This window comes from Macaca fascicularis, chromosome 3 (genome assembly GCF_037993035.2).
Source record: "Macaca fascicularis isolate 582-1 chromosome 3, T2T-MFA8v1.1".
NCBI lineage: Eukaryota > Metazoa > Chordata > Mammalia > Primates > Cercopithecidae > Macaca > Macaca fascicularis.
This window is the reverse complement of record NC_088377.1, coordinates 79,119,340-79,142,782: the sequence shown is the minus strand read 5'-3', so window position 1 is coordinate 79,142,782 and position 23,443 is coordinate 79,119,340. Positions and strand designations below refer to the sequence as shown.

General features: G+C 46.7%; 1 protein-coding gene across 10 annotated transcripts in view; it reads right to left on the bottom strand.

Moving 5' to 3' along the window:
• COBL (cordon-bleu WH2 repeat protein) overlaps positions 1-21,627 on the bottom strand; it is a 300,001-nt gene extending 278,374 nt beyond the window's left edge. For all 10 annotated transcript variants that reach the window (XR_012433198.1, XM_005549568.4, XM_005549573.4 and 7 more), the window contains exon 1: positions 21,411-21,627. Coding sequence is in view for 9 of the 10 variants with exons in the window: in XM_005549568.4 (XP_005549625.3) it covers positions 21,411-21,451 (41 nt within the window). In the remaining variant the exon portion in view is untranslated. The remainder of the gene's footprint in view (positions 1-21,410) is intronic.
• Between the last annotated feature and the right edge of the window lie 1,816 nt (positions 21,628-23,443).

Genomic DNA, 23,443 nt, shown 5'->3' with positions numbered 1-23,443 from the left:
AAATTGTGGCCAATCTAATCTCAACTTTCTTGTTAACCTTTCTGAAAAATTTCAAATCCTGGCAGCCTCACAGAAGTCTGAACTTCTCCATACCTCTTTACCCTCCCCTAAGTGATCAATGAAAATTTAAAAATCCTCACTGAGTAATCCCTAAGCTACTATTTACATAAGCTAATCTTGGGGATATTTACAGCTTGTCTGGCCTGGCTGTGGCTTAGGTCTGGAAGGAGTGTTATATTTAAGAACTGCTTCAGCAAAATAATTTTCTGAGAAGCCTTTCATAAAAATAAACCTGACTTATCTTGGCCCCACCCTACAAGTAGAACTAACTGCTCCGCTCCTTCTTTTCTGGCTGTTCATGAAGCACTTTGCACATATCTCTACGATAACACTTGTTGTAATGGCCTTTAAAGATCAGTCCTCTCTTCTTTACTGTGGGATCTGTCAGGGCAGGGACACCCATGACATCAGCACATAGGTGAATTTTAATTAATACTTAGTTTTTTAAAAATCATGAGCCAATTAAATAAATCCATTTTAAAATGATCCTACATCAGAAAAATGGATCATTTCATATTTAAACCTTCGTAATACGTAGGGCAATATGACAAACAACACAGAGACAATGATACACATATTATTTTAATGTAAACTTTGTCCTAACATGGGAGACGTCTGATTAAAAGAAGGCATTCAATATTTTTGTTTAATTAAGCTTGGCTTTACTTTCTTTTTCTTTTTTATTCTTTTGTTATTGGTTTTGCTTTTTTACCAAAGCATTAGGCTTACATAAGTTAAATATTTCATTTCTTTTTTGATCAACAACTTAAGATAACTTTTGGGGGGGGCAAATAATACCGCAGGAAATCAATTAGATAAATGACTGACTCTGAAAGCATTTTATGGTATGTATGTATGTTTGCTTCTAAATTAAATTTTTGAGGCAGCTGGTAGGCAAATGATGTTTCTTTGGTTTAAGAAAAAAAAATTGACATATGATGTTGGTGAATGGCATCTGTGAGTTCTTTTTGTTTAGTTGTTTCAAGTTCTAATACTTATTACTAATGTTTTATTTGGTACAGGCATCTCTGAGTAATCTACATTTGCCAGGTGTGCTTTCTAATTTTTTCTAGACTTTCAATCCATAGTAACCAAAATTGGGTGTTTAGGTTAGAAAACCCATACTTTTGGACCCCACTCTCCAGCCAGTTCCAATTCATAAAAATGATAAGAGACTGATTTTCAGAATAGTAAAAACAGCCAGTTTCCTGAATTCTACTTACTGGATTACAGTCATTCTAAAGAGCTGTTAGTTTATTCTGTTCATTTAATTCACAATACAACCCTATGCTATTGTTACTATTAAAAAAAAAAAAAAAGGAAGAAAGAAAGTATTTTACAGAATAGTTTTTGTTTCATGATAGATGTTTGCTTGCGAGGATTTATGGGCATTTTGATACTGCTGATTACTCACAGGGAGGTGCTAAGTATAGCACGAGAACTTGCTTGCAATCTGGGCTGGACCGCCTTTTTCCAAAGTAACTTGGTTAAACCATGTGAAGTGCATTACAAACACATATTTCTTGAAGAGGAAATTCTTGTTCTAGAAAATGACCACGCTATATGTATTCAGGTCTTTTCCACTAAATAGAACTCCCAGGCTGGCCACCTTGGGAGCTAGAACGATATCTCAACTAATACACACTTAAGGAATTGATGGCTGGGTGTAATACTGAATGATGAATGAAAGGATCATCTTTAGCCAAGGCTGGATGTCTGAATCACCAGGGAGCACCTTCAAACCGTCTTGTGAGTCCCCTCCCTGCTGGCCCAGGCAGCATCCCCCTGGGAAGAGCTGAGATATGCTTCTAATCCAAAATTCCTCGATGACTGGGATGCACATCCCTGGTTAACACCCACTGGGGCAGAATCCCGCCTTCATCTTTACATCGGTAGACTCAGCATCAAGGCTGAGCAACCAGAACATTTATAGTCCAGACAGGGCAATTTGGTAGGTGAAATGGGCATTATTAGGAATCACACCAGGTGTTAACTGGGACTGTCCCAATTGTGGCACGTGGTCACTTTTCAGTACCTGAGGTTTTCTGTTGTTGTTTTTAACATGATAAGCTAAGTTTCATCATTTTGATAAGCTTTCTTTTTTTTTTTTTTTTTTTTTTTGAGATGGAGTCTCACTCTGTCACGCAGGCTGGAGTGCAATGGTGTGATCTCAGCTCACTGCAACCTCCGTCTCCCGGGTTCAAGCAATTCTCCTGCCTCAGCCTCCCAAGTAGCTGGGGTTACAGGAACCTGCCACCATGCCCAGCTAATTTTCTGTATTTTTAGTAGAGATGGGGTTTTGCCATGTTGGCCAGACTGGTCTTGAACTCCTCACCTCAGGTAATCTGCCCGCCTCAGCCTCCCAAAATGCTGGGATTACAGGCTTGAGCCACCATGCCTGGCCTTGAAAATCTTTATATAAACAACGATACATACTTCTATAAAGAAAACTGTCACATGCAGCCCTTGATACATGAAAAAGCCAACCATTAGAAAGGTTTGTATCAGTGGGATTTGGTTATAAAAGTCTCCTTTCAGAGGCCACTCGATGTATGTTTTTAATACATCTTCACTAGGAGATTAACCAAGTTGCTTTGGGAAAAGACAATCAAGACCATATTGCCCTAAGGTAGGTCAAAATATGACCACAAATGTTTCATACTAATCTCTTCCAAAGATGGGGCCTAATTTCCCTCCCCTGAATGTGTGCTGGACTTAGTGACTTGCTTCTGACAAATAAGTATGAAGCCAGTGACAGTATATCACTTCTAAGGATAGGTCATAAAAAGCCTTGCAAATTGCTCCTTGCACCCCCTCTTAAATCACATGCTCTACAGGAAGTTAGTCGCCATGTAGTGAGGACACTCAGGCATACAGAGAGGCCACATGGCAAAAAGCTGAGGCATCCTGACAAAAGCTGGCAAAAACTAAGCCACTGTCCAGCCACCGCGTATGACTCTAAGCATACTTACAACCTAAAATTCTCATCAGAACCCCCCAGTAAAGCCATTTCCACTGCTAAGCTGCTAAGATTAAGGTGATTTGCTATGTAGCAATAGGTAACTTCTACACCTATAGGCTTCAACCCAGTCACCTTTGTGGTCAGGCCATGCTTTAAGAGGTGGCCTGCTATTCAGGGCTAATTGTGCAGCTTGCTGCCTGTGCATGCTCCTGCAATGACATTCTCCATCACTTCTGAGCTCTGACCACCTAACACATGGGCGGGGCCACACAGGGCACCCCCTACCCCAGCAACAAAGCAGATGTGAGCAAGGCAGGCCACTTCATTGCTCTTTCTTAGCTCATGGCCCATTCACTATCCGAAAAGTAGGGAAAGAAATGCTTGCCCACCAGGCTCATGAGCATGTCTTGTATCAAATAAACAGGCAGATGTTGGGACTCTGAAAGCTGCAAAATGGTGCAAATGTGTAAATTTTCACTGTTGACCCTGTCACTTCACATGCTGCATAAGTCTCATCCTACCTCAGTAGTTAGTAACAACAACTGCACCACTAACATGATACTGTATGATCCAAAACCATAAATAAGCCTACAGTGGCTTTGTTTGAGCACAGATGACATCGAAGTTCTGAGGTCAAATCCACTTGTCCCAGCAAATAAGCCCTTTCTCATATCTCAGCTCTCTTCTTCCTCCTCTACCCCAAGATACTCTCCACCCAGATTCTCCCCAGCACAATCAATCTTCATGGAGTCAGGAAGGCACCATCTGAACAGCTTTCCTCAACCACGAATGGCATAGGCCAGGAAAGCCAAGGGGAGCTGTTGCTGGTGGCCACCTCATATCTTTCTGCCCTGAGGCCAGACAGGCTGCACAGAGCACCTCCCAAAGATGAGCCACACAACCTTCCAAGTCTATGAGCACGCATACACATATATACACATATACATACACACACACACACACACACACACAGACACCCCTCCTCCAGGGCTGGACATCCTTAAGACACTAACGAATGCATGAGCCAGCAATAGTCACACACAGTGGCGTCCACTGCCCGTCTGCCCAGGAGGTGCAGCATTGGCTATTTAGAAAGTATTATATTCCAAAGAACTTGTGCATATCCTTTGCTTCCATATTGCTAGAACAGAAAATAAGGTAAATCAATAGAGACTATAGACATTCAGATTTTACCTATCTTCTCCTATCTGTTTCTCTTTCTTCCCTAAAGTCACAAGTTTCAAAGGGACCGAATGGTTAATAATTCCTACCATATGAGTCCAGGTTCCAGGGGGACTGACCCATAGCTTGCTGACACTCCTCAAACCCAGCTGGCGCTTTCTAAGGATGGGTGCTGCAGCCCAGGGCCTGGCAGTCCTGCTCTGAGAACAACAAAACATATGAAGAGTTGAAATGGTGCCAAGGGAGAGGCCGCTGCAAGGCTTCAAGGCTACAAGGGTGGGCTGTCACCCTGAGCAAGCTGCTTAACCTCTCTGAGACTCAGTGTCCTCCTCTTCAAGAAAGTGACAGTAATGGCACCTACATACAGGTCTACTATGGGGATGAGGACCATAATACAGCAAAAGCTCTCCATGCCACAGGTGACCCATGACTCCACAAGACAGGTCATTTGTACCCTACCTGAGGCACCGTCAACAACCATGTGCTTAAATATCGCAACAACATCAAGCTGCTATGAAAGTCTGCGGATGCTCACTCTTACTGACGCACTCATCTCACTGCAGACCAGTTCACAGAGCATACCTGGACTAGCGCTGGCCTCAAGGCCCTGCAAACAGGCCATGCATCTCTGACCCCCACGACCCAGTCTATTGCCCTTGTGCCTTCCGTACTTCCCTATTACACATGCTCATGCTTGCCTTAGATTTCAGAATCAAAACTGAGGTTTGCTTTTTTGTTTTGTTTTGTTTTTTTGAGATGGAGTCTCACTCTGTTGCCCAGGCTGGAGTGCAGTGGCACCATGTCAGCTCACTGCAACCTCTGTCTCCTGGGTCCAAGCAATTCTCCTCTCTCAGCCTCCTGAGTAGCTGGGATTACAGGCACCCCCCACCACGCCCGGCTAATTTTCGTATTTTTAGTAGAGATGGGGTTTCACCATGTTGGCCAGGCTGGTCTCGAACTCCTGACCTCAGGTGATCTGCCTGCCTTAGCCTCCCGAAGTGCTGGGATTACAGGCGTGAGCCACTGCGCCTGGCCAAAACAGAGGTTATTAAACCGTGGAAGGCTCTCACACCTGGCCTGGGTCTGGACCCTTCTTACCCAGAGTGTCACCTGATGTGTTAGAAGGAGCCACGCGGTATGTTAGAAGGAGTTGCGTGCTCCTATAGGCCTGGGTCTGCATCCTGTCACCACTGCCCAGGTGACGCAGGAACACAGTCTGGGGCTCACTGTACTCGTGGGTAAATTGGGAGAATGCCTTCTCTGGGGAGCTCTGCAGAGGAAGTGATAACTGCCAGTCCACCTGCGAGGACTGAGGACTGAGCCTGCCACCGCACTCACTTCCTCTCGGGACACTCACACCCTCCCAAGAACCTGAGTTGTTCCTGCCATTCACAGTTCCTGGAAAACCCTCCCCACCCCTCTCCCCACTTCTAGCTCAGACTCACAACTGTCATCAGGGGCCCTGGGATCCTTTCCAGGGATATCTGAGGAGCATGTGACTGGGTTAGGAGTGTGCGCTGGGCTGTGGGACTGTGGGGTCCAGATGTGGGGTTACCCGCTCCATCGGCTGCCCTTGGTCACCATGGTACTATCTTGTGTTCCACGTGCCTCACTGTGAAAATGGGAAGAGCACCCTCAGCCCGCACGCTGAGATGAGGAGTGAGTGCAGTGGGATACACGCACAGCCCACTGCGCAGGCTGCTGCTCTGAAGCGCACCCTCCCCTGCTCCCTCCTGCCCTGCCCTGGGCCACTCTCCCCTCCTCTGGGGCTCCCTGGCAGATGTGTCTCTCCTCTGAGACTGCAGCCTCTGGAGGACGCTCACCCTTTATCCTCTTCTGGGCAGGCAGCACCCTCAGCACTAATAGGGCCAGAGAAGAGTGAGTGAGGGAACTTCAACTACCGCGCCGGCACCTCCTTCCTATCCAGCCAGGGGCCTCACAGTCCGCGCTCTGGGCTCTGTGATGGGGAACTGCCTGGGCCCCCATCACCTGTACCTCAGCGGGGAGCTCACAACACAGCAGCACTGCCCCTTCCTTCACAGCGGTACTGCGGGTGGTGAGGCCAAGCCCTTGTCTCTCAGGCCTGGGCCGTGTTCTGCAGGCTGTCCCTGCTAGGCCCCACCCTCTCTTCTTTCCTCCGGGGCTTCTCCCATACCTGGGTGTCGATCTAATATTCGAAGAACCACCTTCATCTGTAAGCAAGCTGCTCCTCTGCTTAAGGTCTCCGACCAATCCCCCAGCTCTTCCAGAGAAAATCCAAACCCCCAAGTTGCCTGCCCACTGCTACGTGGTTCCAAGTCACAGATTCCAGCCGCGGATCCAGGCATCTAAGTCATCTGCCGTCCTCAGTGTCCCTTCCAGTGGACTGCAGGTTCCTCCGCTCTGTGGGGTCCCACTGTGCTGGGAACCCCTGTATGTTCCTCCATCCTCGGGCTTCCATTCCTGGCGGTCGGTCCACGCCTGCCTCTCTGCCCAGCCACATTTTATCTAGTTTTCAACCCCCAGTTCAAAACCTGGAAGCTTTGCCTCTCCCAGCTTCAAAGAGGCATGGCTCCTAAACAGTCAGAGCCAGGGGCCTCTCCCCTGGTTGGCTCTGATGGGTCTTCAGTGTCGTGGCCCTCCTGGAGGGCAGCCACTGAGCTGCATGTCTCCGCAGCCTGGCCCCATCCTAGGAGGTGCTTACAAAATAGGTGAAGACTGCTCGGCTAACAAGGGCGAAGGCCTGGCCTCACTCCCACCATAATAAATTTGGAGGGGGTCACATAAATAAAGCAATGATGCCATCATTTCCTAGCAGTTAAGTTTTACAAGAAATTCTACCACTAAAGTAAATTGATAAGACCAATAATTTTCTTCCTAAAGATTCACAATTCCGGACCAGGTTTGGTGGCTCACGCCTGTAATCCCAGCACTTTGGGAGGCCGAGGTGGGTGGATTGCCTGAGGTCGGGAGCTCAAGACCAACGTAGCCAACATGGAGAAACCCTGTCTCTACTAAAAATATAAAATTAGCTAGGTGTGGTGGTACAGGCCTGTAATCCCAGCTACTCGGGAGGCTGAGGCAGGAGAATCACTTGAACCCAGGAGGCGGAGGTTGCGGTGAGTCGATATCATGCCATTGCACTCCAGCCTGGGCAACAAGAGTGAAACTCCGTCTCAAAAAAAAAAAAGTCACAATTCTGGGCTGGGTGTGGTCGTTTAGGCCTATAATCCCAACACTTTGGGGAGCCAAGACAGGGAGGATTGATTGAGGCCAGGAGTACAAGACTGGCCTGGTCAATGTAGCAAGACTCTATTTCTAAGAAAAATAATAATAATAATTCACAATTCTGGTATAATAATTGTGCTTTCAAAATACTGAAACTTCACTAAGATCAGTTTTACTCATTGGTAATAAATTACCACTTTAAAAGACAATGCTATACAGGGCACCAAGCACTGTTATCAGAGAGTGTTACAGACGCCTTACCCCTCACCCCCAACCAAACGGCTGTGGTGACTCAGTTTTTGGCATGTGCTAAATCACCAGCTCAGTCTTCCCAATGTAATGCTGAAACTATGACAACAATAACCCACTCACAGGGCTGTCGGCTGAGAAACAAGCTACTGTTTTATCACTGCAATAGAAACCTGTACTTCACAAATTAGAATGTTTTAAAATACAATACATTGATGTTTTCCCAAGCCTCATGACAAAGTTAACACAATAGATCATAATTTCACATTTATGCTTTTACATTTGGATGCAGAGATAGACACAAACGCTTTATACCCTTTTATAAAATCGGGACACAAAACCTAAACGAATGGTGGACAGGAAAGCCCACCATCCAAAACCAGCAATCCCGGGCCAGGCGTGGTGGCTCACACCTGTAATCCCAGCACTTTGGGAGGCCAAGGCAGCCAGATTGCCTGACTCAGAAGTTGAAGACCAGCAAAACCCATCTCTACAAACAAACAAACAAAAATACAAAACCAGCAATCCCGTCTCTGTGCGCACCTGACTTGACCACGCATGCAGAGGCGGTTCCACTGGAGGTGAGAGGTGACAGGGTGGCATCCCCAGCCCTCCCAGATGGAGGCAGCCACAGAAACAGACATCACTTATCATTACTTTCCTCTAGCAAAAACAGACTCATTCCACAAGGAAGTGTGTCAAAGCAACTGGTGTTCATGAGCACCTATTTATTTACATGAAGTTAATGTGCCTGGGAGAGGGATTTTACCAAGCTCTGAGATGTTACATGTGACAAACGCAGACATGTATCAAAATTCAGCTTATCTGCTGATCCAACTCCAAACAGGGAAGGTACAAATGTATCCTGATCTGTTCTGTGTGGATCCTTTCCTTAGACTTTTCCCAGTGGGTCTACAGACTGGCTGAGGATTTTATCTAATAGCCAAACATCACTTTTAAAGGTGGTCATCCATTGTTATTATTTTTCTCTGAGTGGTGTGTAGAGCTGCCCACAGAACACATGGGACAGGCTGCTGACTACGTGCACACCAACACTAAACTCAGACATTTATTTTTATATTCTTTTAATGGGTAAAGGGTTTCATGGAATAATGCGGGTGGCACCCTGAAGTTCAGAGGGAAGTCCCCACACGCTAGTGCTCCCCCAAAACCACTCACTGGTCCAATAGTCAGGAGACCAGAATCCAGTCCCAGGTTGTCACCAGTACCAAGGTCAGCTTGGAAAGTGACAGTGTGAGAGAGGCAGCCACACCTGCATGACAGAGGAATCACGGTCTCGCCCTCACAGCATCCAAGAACTGCTAGGAGAGCAAAACAAAGGGCACAGCACAATGACCTCTATTTAGAAGTGGTGAGGCAGAGGTCACAGGCGGGTCCAGCCTTCTAACAAAGTTCTTCCAGTGGGACAGGAGTCGCCATTCATTCTCCCCACAGTCCCCAACTCACCCTGTCCAGCCCATGACTTCCTCATCAGTGTGACCCACCTGGTCCTGGTACAAACTTGGTTTACAACATCCACTGAAAAACAATTTATGAATACAAGCTATGATTTTTATTGTATTTCTAGTGCTATTTTTCTGTTCTAAACCAAGATTCCTTCTGAGTATTAGAATCATTAGTTTCCTATCAAGGTGGCACTGGCCGCATTTTTACCATAAGAAAACAGAATGGTAGCAGTAATATTTCCTACTGGAAAGGCAGTGCAAGTCTTTGTAAAAACAGGTGTCTGGATAGAGTTGCACATCTATTATATATTCTTGGTCCAGAATGATGGAATACTGGCAGAAAAACAATAATGGGAAAATAACAATATTTTATAATGAGAAAAGAATTGAAAAAAAATAGGAACTGTGACAGGCCCTCCACTGATGCTGTTACTCCTGGTCTCTAATTATCTCATAAAACCCTGCAATCCAGTCATCTCCGCCTTCGTCATGAGGGATGAGGAGGTTAAACAGTCCCTCAGAGTGACACAGCTTTCAGGGGGAAGGTGGAAGTGCGGGCCTTGTCCTTCCACTCACATTCTGTAGGTTGACACCCTCACCAAGAAGTTACCAGAGAGCTGCAAACCAGCCATGCTACCCAGAGCCCCCGCCCCTCCAAATGCCAGCACCACTAGGTAGCGCAAGGGCCTCTGTCACTGTGACACAACAAAGAGGGACACAAGCTGAGCCTTGTGAAAAATCTGTTTCAGTTATATGTCACTTTCACTTGTTTAAAATAAATAAGAACATCTTTTCACGATAACAAACATTTAGCATTATAAAAACACCACCCTAAGTAAAAAAAGTTACACAAATGAAGTGCATCCCCCTCCCAGGCACATGGGTAAATCATGAAAGCCAGCCCAGTGTAAACACAAGCCGTGTATTACTTCCCATCAGGCTCTGCAGCCAGTCTTATCCCTGACTGTAAGAATACTGTATAATTTTAAACTCAGAAAATGAAAAGTAAACATCAAGAAAACATTTCTAACATATAATTTTCCTGTGAGGTTGCCGTCTAGATACCTCATCTAAAAAGCAATATTTTCTACAGATCAACAGTTGAAATAAAAAGACAAAAGGTATAATCTTCCAACTTGGTGCATGTCATTTAGAACAATCAGTTCTAACAGAAGGAGGATTCTGCACAGGTAAGTGAAACATCGTAAGGAGGATAAATTACTTTTGTGAAAGTGACTAAAACTAAATTTTAAAAAAATAGATTGAGGGACATTCTGCTTTCATAGGCCCCAGGAGAGCCAAGAACACACAGCTAATTCACGGCACTAAAAAGCCCCTAAACCAGGTACCAGGTAGGCACTTAAAATATTGTGCTCAATGATGGCCAGGCGTGGTGTCTCATGCCTGTAATCCCAGCACTTTGGGAGGCTAAGGCAGGTGGATCACTTGAGGTCAGGAGTTCGAGACCAGCCCAGCCAACATGGTGAAGCCCTGTCACTACTAAAATATAAAAAAAATTAGCCAGGCATGGTGGCACGTGCCTGTAATCCCAGCTACTTGGGAGGATGAGGCAGGAGAACTGCTTGAACCCAGGAGATGGAGGTTGCAGTGAGCTGAGATCTGAGATCACATCACTGTACTCCAGCCCACGCGACAGAGCAAGACTCTGTCTTGGGGAGAAAAAAAACAAAACACTGTACTTGATGAATGAAGATGGCTCTTGCTTCCCAAGTGTCTTGAGGTGTGAGCTGTAATGCAGATGAGTGGGATCCCACGAGCACAGTGACACTAGGCACCATGAACCTAGAGGGGCTTGGAAGTGCCACACACCAGGGCTATTTTCTCCCCATGCTCAGCTCATCCCTACTGGAGGGTGTTGGCCTCTAGAAGCCCCAACACTGTCTAGCATGCCCAGGCTAACAGGGCCCAACTCACCTGCAGAAAAGAGGCCCTAAAAGCATCACCCAGCTCATTACGGAGGCTCTTGCAGCCTGGAGCAAGGGCTGCATAAAGTTACCTAAAGAAAACACAATTAGTGAATTTGTGGGTCTGGGTTCTGTATAGCTTCTACTTTGAAGGAAGCTCATGTACTGAACAGAGCAGAGCTCTGTGTTTTCATTAAATTTATCAGCCCAAGACACTGAGCTGGGCCAACATCCTGTACAAAAGAGAAGACTTTTCAATATCTATTAATTAATCAGCCAGTATCAAGGCAGAACATCTTGCTTTGACGAGGGAGAATCTGGATTCGACTCCTTACACTAATTCATAACTGCTCTGTGCTCTACAACAGCTGAGTTTGGTCCTCTCCTATCACACCCCACGTATTTCTTTGAAAAAGTAAAATCCCACCTAAGAGTCTCAGGAGTCACACATGCTAGAAATGCATGAGTTCTGTCACAATCAAACAGGTAATCATGAGGCTCCTATACCAGGAATAAGTCATAAGGATGTCTGCAGGCAGACTGGCTTTTCATGGCAAAATGCTGCTGAGACACTCCAGGGCTTCAGAAATAGAGCAGAGCAACATCGTCCTTCACCCTGCAGGGAGCCAGGGCAGCAGCTTTCATAAAGCAGCTTTGGAAATGAGTTCCGTGCTTCAATGTGGCCTAGCAGAGTGGCCAAGAACGAGGACATGGACACTGACAAGAGACTTCAGAGTCACATGGCAATCTCACCTACAAAACCAAGAGGACAGACAGGGTGCGGTGGCTCAGGCCGGTAATCCCAACGCTTTGGGAGGCCAAGGTGGGTGGATCACTTGAGGTCAGGAGTTCAAGACCAGTCTGACCAATATGGTGAAACCCCGTCTCTACTAAAAATACAAAAAATATTAGCCAGGCGTGGTGGCGCAGGCCTGTGATCCCAGCTACTTACGAGGCTGAGGCAGAAGAATCGCTTGAAAGAGGTAGAGGTTGCAGTGAGGTGAGATCATGCCACTGCATTCCAGCCTGGGTGACAGAGCAAGACTCCATCTCAAAACAAAAACAAAAACGAGAAACGCAGAGGACAGTATTGTCCTACCCACATCAGAGGGCCCTGATGGGAAGAGCCAGACCTCCCACGCACAAGGAGCAGGCTCTGACCATCTCCTACCTCTGTCAGCTAGACAATGGCAGCAAGCAAGTGGCTCAAATGCAGAAATACGGCAAGTCCTTGTGAAGAACATTTTTGTGTCCTCCTTTAGAAAAACCTATCATTCTAAAAATGTGAAACATGATGGTAAGTAAAAATAAATGGACAAATAATAAGGAAATATTCCAAACTGAAATACTTTTCAGTTTAGTCTAGCTTCCAAACTAGTTTTCCTTACTTTTCCGTTTATTGCGAAATTCACAAATTAACTGCATTCAGAACACAGTCTTTGATTATGGTTTGTGCCACTGAAACCAACTGAAACCAATCAAATATTTCTGAGAAGTGGTAAAGTGTAGCGATTTAGCGGGTTGTTCCAGCATGAGAAACATTCAGACTTCATGACCCCAATTCACACTTTTTAAATCCAATTGGGTGGCTTGGCTCTTGTGAATGAGCTGCAATTCACTCTTCCTATGTGTGACGTTGTTAGAGCGCAGATAACCATTATCACGTAATAAGTGGTTTAGGCAGGAGTAGGAGGAAGAAAGTTCTCAGTTCCACCCGAAACTAATTCTACCTGGTAGCTATAGACAACAAGACAGATGGACAGGTGGACAGACGGGAAAGCCTGGCAAGGACCTGCCCTGCATGGCAAATGTTTAGACTCTGGCTGCTGTCGATCAGTCTCCCTCCAGGCTAACGGTTTGTGCATTGAACATTAGTGGATTTTGCACTTAATTAAGAGGGTTCTAGCCAACCAAACTGCATTTAGAGACTAAAAAATTAGCCACATGAACGAAAGTATACACTTTGGCTGCATTAACACTCTTCCCCAGGACTATTTTTAAATACAACTCCCAAGCCGTTAAGTTTGAAAACTGCCAGAACTGATTTGGTAATCTGCTGCTTTGCCAAGTGCTGGAAGTTAGCTTTAACTTCATGCCCACTCTCACACAGATAGACAGACACACACTCATACACACACTCACACACACAGCTGGTTTTCCCATTCTGTTCCTTAGCTTTAGTTTGCTACTTACTTAACTGCTCAAGCCATCCACATGTAATTGCAAAGTTAATCCAGTTGGTATTTCTCCTCTTCCAGCTCTATGAGTCCTTAAGCCACACAGAGCACTTATGATAAGACAACGCTTTGCCAATACTCCTCATTCTAACAAGGACTCTCTCCAACCTGCCTACCTCCTCCAAACCAGCAGGAAGCTCTGACTTTCCCAGGTGCAACTACCATAAGGGCTGGGGCTGGGGGATCCTCTTTCCCCCACTCCTCCAGGATGGGGCCCACTATGAATAAGTGGAAGTGGCTGGCTATAGCATGGACAAGGAGAACAGAGACGTCATAAAAAGCAAAGGATGTCAGCACCCTGATGTGTTGCAAATGCAAAGTCCTGTTTACCACTGGCCTTTAAAATTTCAGCATAAACGTCACTCCCTCCCCTTAGATGTCTGGAAGGCATGGGCTTTGTAGGTCACAGCTCTACATGACGTGGATGTGTGTCACAGCAAACTAAGGACATGTTTTTCAGAAAGGCCAGAAACTGTCAACCCCTTCCCAAGACCCTGGCGGGGAGAAGAGGAGCCACATGCTCACTGGAGTCACCTACCCATCTGTACACTTTAACACCTACTTTCGGCCCTCACAGGAGTCATAAATGCAATCATGATGGCTAACATCTCTGTTCCCCCTGCCTCCAAGCTGCCCTTTTAAGGACCACGTGATTATGGTTGGGGCAAGGGGACATAAGCAAAGGGACTTGTATGGCTGGCAGGTGGAATACGAAAGGACAGGGTGCATCTCCCCCTCCTCAGGCCAGGCTGGAACAGATGGAGACTGCACACTAGCCACAGTCGAGCACCAAATAAAAATCAGCAGGTCTCTGGGAACACTGCACCCCAACATCAGCCCAGGACCCCCACGGTGGACTTTTAGATAAGAGAGAGAATTATCTCCTCTTTAAGCCACTACCACTTTATGTTCCTCAACATAAGACCTCTTAACACCTCCCAAATCTGCACTGAACTAGGCTGCATGACTGGCAAGCACAGTCCAAGCACATCAGTTCCAAATATGTTAGTGCCAGTAGATCGGTCTGTTCTCATACAGGCTGGCAAAAACAAGATTTAAGCAGCAATTTAAGAAACAGTTTTTTTGAACGAGGACTCTAGAATATTCTGGGAACACTGAATCATATGATTTCAGAGCTCACATGAGTCTACAATCATGTTATCTAACTCCTTCCACGAGCAAGAGGGAATCAGGGATTGTTCTGTGCATCACAGGCCACAAACCGATGACACAAAAGCTTACAAAGTGATAGTCCTGGCTCCAAGCAGCTGCTCAGAATTCAGTGGGTCAGAGGGGCAAGTAAAGGGACAATCATAATCCCATAGGAGGTTTTCGGACAGGGGAGGGCGTGGGGTGTGAGAGGGCTACTCTCAGAAGGCCTCCTGGGGGAGCCCCAGCTGCAGCTTAAACAATAAGCAGGTGGCTTTCTGAGAAAGGGGCAAGAAGGCTCTCCAGGCCAAGGCAGACAGAAAGCCTGAGACCCCGGGCGAGGCCTGGGAAGCTGCGGTGGCAAACAAGGAGTGGCAAATCCAAAGGCTGGAGCCTCCCTGTCCACTGGCACTAGCCGCACACAGCTATTTAAGTTTAAATGAATTAAAATTTTAAAAGGTGAAAGACTCAGCTCCTAGTTGCAGTAGTCACCAGTCAGGTGTTCAGAAGCACCTGTGGCAGCACTGGTGGAGAACACTGGCGCCTGGCAGAAACATCAGCAGACAGCCCTGAGCTGAGCAAGTGAGGAGAGGCCCCACCAGGATGGGTCTGCAGGCTGTGTGGAGAAGGAGCAATTTCACCTTGGACAACTGGCACCAGGGTCCAAAGCTCTTGTTCCTGAGATAATTCTCTTTCCACTAATCCTCCCGCTGTCTGCCTTTGATAGAAGAAAGTCAATAAGATTAACAAATAAGCAGAGGGCATTCTGAATCAGGGAAGGATGCCCTGTCTGGCCCTTGCCAGCCTCTGTCTGGACGGAGGTGGGAGCATCCCTAAGGCAATGGCTCCCCAGGGGAATTCAGGTTCTTGGGCAGTGAATGCTAGAGGGGCACCTGGGAGACAAGAGATGGGATCGACCAGCCAGGACTCCTGACTTACCTGGTTTATCTTTAGAGGGTTGTTTTTGTTTTGTTTTGTTTTGTTGAGACAGAGTCTCTTTCTGTTATCAGGTGGAGTGCAGTGGCACAATCTCGGCTCACCGCAACCTCTGCCTCCCGGGTTCAAGCGATTCTCCTGCATCAGCCTCCTGAGTAGCTGGCATTATAGGCGCCTGCCACCACGCCCGGCTAATTTTTGTATTTTTAGTAGAGACGTGGTTTCATCATGTTGGCCAGGATGGTCTCGATCTCTTGACCTCGTGATCTGCCCACCTCAGCCTCCCAAAGTGCTGGGATTACAGGCGTGAGCCACCGAGCCTGGTCGGTTGTATTTTTTTCTTTTCTTTTCTTTTCTTTTTTTTTAAGGGATAAGGACTTTATTGGCTTCTCTAAATCAATTGGTGTCTTTTTTATAGGCATCACTTGGTGTGGTGCAGATGGGAACTGGATCTACAAACGTATTTGTACAAAAGTATTTGTGGTCTGGGAATCTGTCTAATCAAATGTATCCAAGAAAAATATACTCTGGCAGTTGCTTAAAAAGCTTTTTCCTTAATAGAAATGTTTTTAGCTGGGGGATTACTCTAATTGGACTTGGCCTGTAGAAGACAAGGCCCTGGCAGGGAGCAGCTCACCACCTGATGAGGAAGGCAGAGGGAGTGTGCTAACACCCCAAGAGGCCACAGAGTTTCTCCCAGCTGGGGAAAGCCATCCTTCTCTGGAGGGGCTGGCTCAGAAGCACAGGGATGGCCCTGAGACAGGCAGCAGGAAATACACACAGTTGGAGACCCATTGTCTATTGTCACACCGAAGGAGACAGCAAACTCTAGTCTAGAATAAATAGCACTAGGACTTGAAAGTATTGACCATCTTTAGCTTTGCAAGAGGCAACTAAAATCATATAAAGTATACATGAGGAAAAAAAGTTTAATTCTATTCCAGGAAAGACAGATGAAAAATACGGAATTATGGAACCATGAAAGAAAATTGACATAGGCTACCCATCAATTCAGGGGCAGAAAGCCAGGGAGTGGCCCTGAAAAATACAGAAACACTCAGGTGACAAGGTGGAAGTGAGAAAGCAAAATATAAAATGGGAGAGGTGGGAACTAAAATTTACAACTCAAATAAATGAAAATCATAAAAGTATAAAAAGGCATATTATCAATACATCTCTATGTAGTAATATAAACCAGTATCAAGTACAGTATTTTAAATAGAGAAAAAGTACAAAGATGAAGATATGTAAAAGCTTTCAGTGGGTCATGAAATATCAACTTTTTTCCAATAGTATATTTGATATGCTATATATCAAATATAGTATAAGGTAACTGAAAAAAATCACATAACTAAAATTAACCAACACATAAAATCTTCATAATTAAATGTGGATGGGGAGAGAATGAAGGTATGTAAGAAGACACCATATAATAAATACAGGACCTCAGCCAGCTGCAGTGGCTCACACCTGTAATGCCAGCACTTTGGGAGGCCGAGGCGGTCAGATCACGAGGTCGGGAGTTCAAGACCAGCCTGGCCAACATGGTGAAACCCCATCTCTACTAAAAAAAAAAAAAAAAAAAAAAAAATGCAAAAATTAGCTGGGTGTGGTGGCGCACACCTGTAATCCCAGCTACTCGGGAGGCTGAGGCAGGAGAATCACTTGAACCCAGGAGGCGGAGGTTGCAGTGAGCTGAGGATGCACCATTGCACTCCGGCCTGGGTGACATGGTGAGATTATGTCCCCCCCACCAAAAAGGAAATAAATACAGGAACTCTCTGTTAGTGTATTTACAAAGTTCAAGTCTAAATCAGAACCAAGTGTTATTAGCATATTTAAGATTTGCATGTCCTTGATCTAAATATTACTACTACTTTGGTATCAAATATTTATGCTCACTTTTCAAAACTTTGGATCAATTACAAAACTAAATTCAATCATAAATTTGTAACAAAGCACAAAAGGCCTAGAAACCTAAACTACTTATTATGGTGTATAGATGCATCCTATAATCATTGTTTTCTTAACAATTACAGGAGCTCTTGCGTGCACACAGATTATGACTTCATTCCCTGGATCTCAAATTAAGGAGTCCACAGAATCCACGCCTGCATATATGTGGGGGCTACCGCTCTGCCTGGGTCAAGGTTCCACCCAATAATAATCCACTCCACCTGTGTACTGGAGGTCACAAGAAAACACAGGAGGGACTGCAGGCAAAAGTTCCTGGGGGCAGGAGAGACACAACACTTAACAAATACCTTTGTAACATTTTATTCATACTTCAGTTCTATATTCATACTTCAGTTCTATCCCCTTTATACAACCACTGAGAAATAATAAAAATGCTGAGACTAGGTGATATTGCAACACAGAAATGTCCAACTCTTCTAATTTATTTGTAAATATTTTAATTACAAAACATTAAAATTCCTAGGCCTACTCTCTACATTACATCAAGCAATCTTTAACTTTTACTTTCTTAAATGAATTGCCAAAATAAAGAGTAGCTCAGAAGTAACGTCTTATAAACATATTGCTCAAATCTAACGGGAAAAGTTTTATGTAACAGTTCATTATACATGCTCTCATTTGAAAGAATGTAAACACATTCTCTAACATGTTAGCCAAAAGCCGAAGGCCTAGAAACCTAAGCCTCCGATTATGGTGTAGAGTTAATATTTCCATAATATTTGCATGCTTATGAGGGTTTAATACAAAATGTCGCTGTGGCTGCCCCAGGTCACTATCAATTGTCACAGACCTTCTACACTTAATACTGCGACGGGACTAGAGTAGCTCAAGTTACCCACTTCGATTAATGTTTTCAAATTTCTTCTGGTTCTAATAATTTGATTAAATAAATACAAATTTATGCAAAGAAATAACAGCTATGTTTACACGAAGTCCACATTTTGATGAAACGGATTAGCAAAACTTTCACTGATTTTTACATGAGCAAACTGCTTGAATACAGCCATTGATCAAATGCACCAGCTGTTTTGACATTTCACGTCATTGGAGATTATTGTATTCTACAGAAACATGTCCTTCCTCCATAGGAAAAAAAAAGTAAGCACGGTCCTGCCAAGCCTTCTTCTGTCCTTTATTAATAGAGGGTCCAATGGGAAATTTAGCCCCCTGTTCTGTAACAGCCGACTACTGGGATGGCTCCCATAAATATTCAGACAAACACATAAAGTAAACAGATAAAGTATGGAGTTAAATATAGTTCAAAACCTCACCAAAAGGCAATTTGCCTTTATTTGTGTTCTGAGTATTCTGTCAATTCTTATACTTCAACTGAGCTCTAAACCTCCCTAAAAGTCACATCAAGTCTGACTTGTTAGTTTTTGCACACAGCCTCTTTCCTAAAAGAACACTTTCCCCAGGAGTCAAGGAAGTCATATATCACTGTTTTAACGCAATTCCTAGTAAAAACCATACAATTTCAGTCCAAGTAAAAATGCGTATTTGTGTTTTTCACAAAGATAACTAGTAACTACCTATTAATAATTTAGCCAGACATAGAGTCAGTGAATTTACATTCACCAACCTATCTCCCTTCAGTAATCCTCTAGAAGAGCGTTCGTAGGCCATATTTTACAGGGTGAAATCTCCTTAATTCATTGCACCCAGTCTAGCTTGTTTTTGTACAACACAAGGAGGAGTGGTAGTTTCAGCAACAGCAACAGCTTCACCTCATCAGTTTGTTATCATGTGGGAAGACAGTGGCTTACTGAAAGTTTGATTTTATAATAAACGGTTGCAGAATCAGATGGAAAACAAATTTCCCTCAAGAACACTGCAAACACTGCCTTAATGTCAGGGAACAGAGGAGTAATCTCAGTGAAGAGCCAATAGAATCTGCCTGCCACCAATAATGTACTAAGGCCAGAAATTTCACAGCAATATCCAACCTTTATAATTAGCAAGCATACACCTAAATTATGTAAAATATTGAAAGACCTAACACCATATATCTCCTCAGATTTGAACACAAAATTGCTTATTAAACATGTAATTCTTGTCTGAAAAGCTATTAAGGATATTAATATTTTACTGATGCTTCTTAATGTTAATGCAGAAAGGATTAACAAATGACAAAGTAACTGAGAACAATAGAAGTTAAAAATAATATGTCTACATTTCTTGGACAAAGATGTTCGGACAAGTAAATTAGACACTGGATACGAGTGAGGGAAAGAACTGAATGCATCAGGAATAATAATTTCATGTTTTCCATAGCAAAAATCCTTAGTTTTCCTTTGCCATTCAAATATGAAGGCCAATCAGAGCTTTGGCAAGCACTGAGGCCAGCCCTCGCCTCCCTCTTGCTACACAGTACCAGGCTGAAAAGACTGCTGCGCTCTTAGGGTACATCCTTTCACATCTATCATTAGACTCCCTTCAAGGATCTTACGGATACTCTTTAGATACAGTTTTGCCAGCCTTTTAAATGTTCTCTGTCTTCATATTTATTTATAAGGTGATAGTGACAAAATAATTCAGTGTCCTTAAATAGGCTCATTTAATAGGCTATGAAAGCCACAGATTTAAAGATACCTCTGTTTCACATTTCCCTATGTTATTTTGGGATGCCCATTACCATGAAAAAGGATTTCCCACATTTATTTTCTTTCTGGGGAATTTGTTTATTCAAAGAGAATTATATAACCACCAATAAGTGCACTGCAAAAAAAAAAAAAAAAGAGAGAGAGAGAAAGAAAACTTCTTTTACACATTTCTCAGCTTCAGGATTATTTGATTTGCTAATCTGGCTCACTTTTTCCCGGCATTAAAGGAAAATTTAAAATTTAAAAAACAGCCCAATTGAAAGTCTTTTACACACTTGGGCAACACGCCTGCCTATGGGCACATGGGCAGGGTGAGTCAGTGGGACACAACTGTAACAGAAAAAAAGATTTGTTGTCCCCAAAGCTGCCTCCTTCAAGTCCAGTTGCCATAGCAGAAAGTGGGCCCATTCGGTAAGCAGGTGCAGGACTCACCCCAACCCTCATTCCATTTGCAAGACTCATACACATTTGCTCCAGGCAAGCGAGCGAGGTCGAAGGTCCCCAGCACGCCGCGCTGAAATCTACAAAGTACGCCGGGACTGAGCGCGACCCCGCGGCCCAGCCTGCGCGGCTGGCCGGGATGGGCACGGCCCACCTGGCTCGGGATCTGGATAATGAGCAGGGCTGCTAGTCCTGCATGAGGGAAATTACTCTTTATGCGAGTCAAATCCTGAATGTAACGTGTAATCCTTGCACGCAAGGTGTGGGGATGGCAAACAGAAACCCGGAGAGGTTTAGGCAGAAGCCGAATCGCGAAGACAGGGATGGGCCCCTAGACTCGCGGGTGCGCTACGGCTGTCTGCGCCTCAGGCCTGGCCCCACCAGGGCGCCCCTTCCACTGCCAGGGGAGACCCTGGAATAAAGGCAGGAAGGGAGAGCTGCTGCCATGAAACCCTCCGGGGAATCCGAACACCTCTCGAGAACGCGGGGCCCGGGAGGCTGCGAAGCCGGGGAGCCCTCCCCTCCACGCTAGCGGGAGAGCCGACCCTGGGGCTGCCGCCGCGGCCGGGAGAGGGAAGACTTGGTCGGAACACTGGCAGGGGGCAAGCCTGCAGGGACGAGGCCGGAGTTAAAGGCCGGGCGTCCCTTCGCTCCCCGCTCCACCCCTATGGCAAACACTTCGGGGGCCTGAGGAAAGCTCTGAGCTGAGCGGGGGCTGCGCTGGCGGGGACCCCATGAGGACGCTTGCATACAAACCACCCCGCGCGAAAAGTGCGCTCCGGCCCCCGCCGGACACGGTTACCTGGGCAACGACCCGGGCGCCCAAAGTATACAGCACGCACCACCACCCAACACCAGCACCGAACACCAGCACCGCACCACCTGCTCCACCACTACCACCAGCACCCGCTGGGACAGCAGAGAGGGGGCCCTGCCCCGGAGCGAGCGGTGCGGACGCAGGCGTCCGAGCCCAGGGAAGACCCCGCTCCACCCCGCCGGACCGCGGGGCAGCTTACCCGGTCGGGGGCTTGGCCGCCGAGGCGCGCGGCGCGTCCATGGTGCTGGGGGCCGGGACGCGGGCCGTGCTCGGGCCCCGCCGAGTCAGGCGCTGGCTGCGGCCGCCACCGCTGCCGCCCTCATTCACTTTTTCCGCGCTGACCCATCGTCCTCCCACGCGGGCCGGCGGAGGACAGCGGCGGAGCGGGGCGGACGGAAGGGGCTGGAACCGTCTCTGGCGGGCGGGGGCGCCGGGAGCGCTGGGAGGGGCTGGCGGCGGCGCGGGGCGGGGGCGGCGGGAGCAAGGTGCGCCGCGCCCCCGCCCCGGCTGGCTCCGCCGCGCCCACCGGAGCACCGCCCCCGCCCCGCCCCGCCTACTCCGAGCCCCGACCCGGCCCGCGGCAAGCGTCCGGGGAAGGAATCCCCCGGCACCTGGGCCCAGCACCAACACTCGCGGCTGCGGCAGAGGGCTTCTCCCCGGCAGGGAGCGCGCCCCTCTCTGGGCGGAGTGCGGGAATCCCGGGGCCGGCGCCTCTCTGGCGGAGCTGGGGGAGGGGAACCACCTGGAGCCTGGAGGGCGTGCGAGGGCGAGGTGAGCCGACCTGCGCGGGAGGACTGACGTTGGAGGGTGAGAAGTGAGTGTCCGGCGCCGCTCTCCGACCTGTATCCGTGCAGCAGATGTCTAGTGCGTGGGGTCGCAAAGTGGGAGTCCCGACCAGGAGCGTCAGCAACACCTGGGAATTTGTTAGAAATGCAGATCTGGGGGGTCTACCGGGTCCCACGGAATCAGAAACTGCGCCCTGGAGCGTCGCCTCGCTTTGCTAACAACTCACTCGCTCTGGGTGAATGCACGCTTAAGTTTGCCCACCTGATTCACTGGGCGCTACCGTAGCACAACCTGCCACTCCAGTGCGGGCCGGCGGGCAGATTTGCAGGTGCTGCCCGCCACGCCCGGGCCTAGAGCAAGTCAGCCAGAGGTCCCTGATCTGCCGAACTTCACTTCCACTCTCTAAGATCTTGGTTGGTGTGATGGGCTGACCTATAAAAGTGGCAGTTTCATATGGTTTCAATGACTCGAATAAAAGACCAACAAGAGGCCAGATCGAGCGAGCCTGCACGGCGATCGGCGTTGGGGTTGATGCTCCCCTTGCGATGTTGTCATTGGATGAGGTATCCAGAGGCCTGCGGCGCCTCCCTTCCTCCTTCTGATCCCCTGCTTTCTCATTAACTGAAGGAGGAGGCAGACCAGCCTAGATGCAAAATGTGAGTCCTTGCCCATGGATGGCAGATCTTGGGTGCTCCCTAGCTCCCACCTAGAAGGATTCCTAAGTCCCCAGGTGGCCCTGGGACTCACTGCCCTGCAGTCCAGCCTCCCATGAGTGGAGCACTTTCCTGGCTCAGGACCTCCGGCTGCGATGCTGCTCCACAGTTCTCTTTCTGCAAGTCCTTCTCTTTCCATGGTCTCCCCAAGGAGCCTTTCCTGGCCTCTCTGTCAAAAAGCGCCCTGCTTGGCACAGTGGCTTACACCTGTAACCCCAGCACTCAGGGAGGCCAAGGCTGGAGGAGCGCTTGAGCCCAGGAGTTGGAGACCAGCCTGTGCAACATAGGATAACTCTCTACAAAATAAAAAAATTAGCGGGGCGTAGTGGCACACACCTGTAGTCCCAGCTATGGGAGGGCGGTGAGGGGAGGCAAGCTGGACAATGGAGTGAGGTCCTGTCTCATAATGCAAAATAAAAGCAGCTCTCACCCAAGCTCCTGACTGCTGCCTTGTCCTGACTAATTTTCTTCTGAGCATTTGTCACTCCGTGTGTGTGTGTATATGTGTGTATTATCTATATTTAAATGTAAGTTTGTAACGATGTTTGCATGTAATGTGTGTTATATTTATAAACATGTTGTTTATATGAATGCATAAAATTTGTATTTATGCAAACATAAACATGGTAGATACATTATATGTAAATGGAATAGAAAAACATAAATACATATCCTATTCCACATATATTTTGCTCATGTGTTTGGCATTGGTCTCCTCCCCAGAATGTGATCT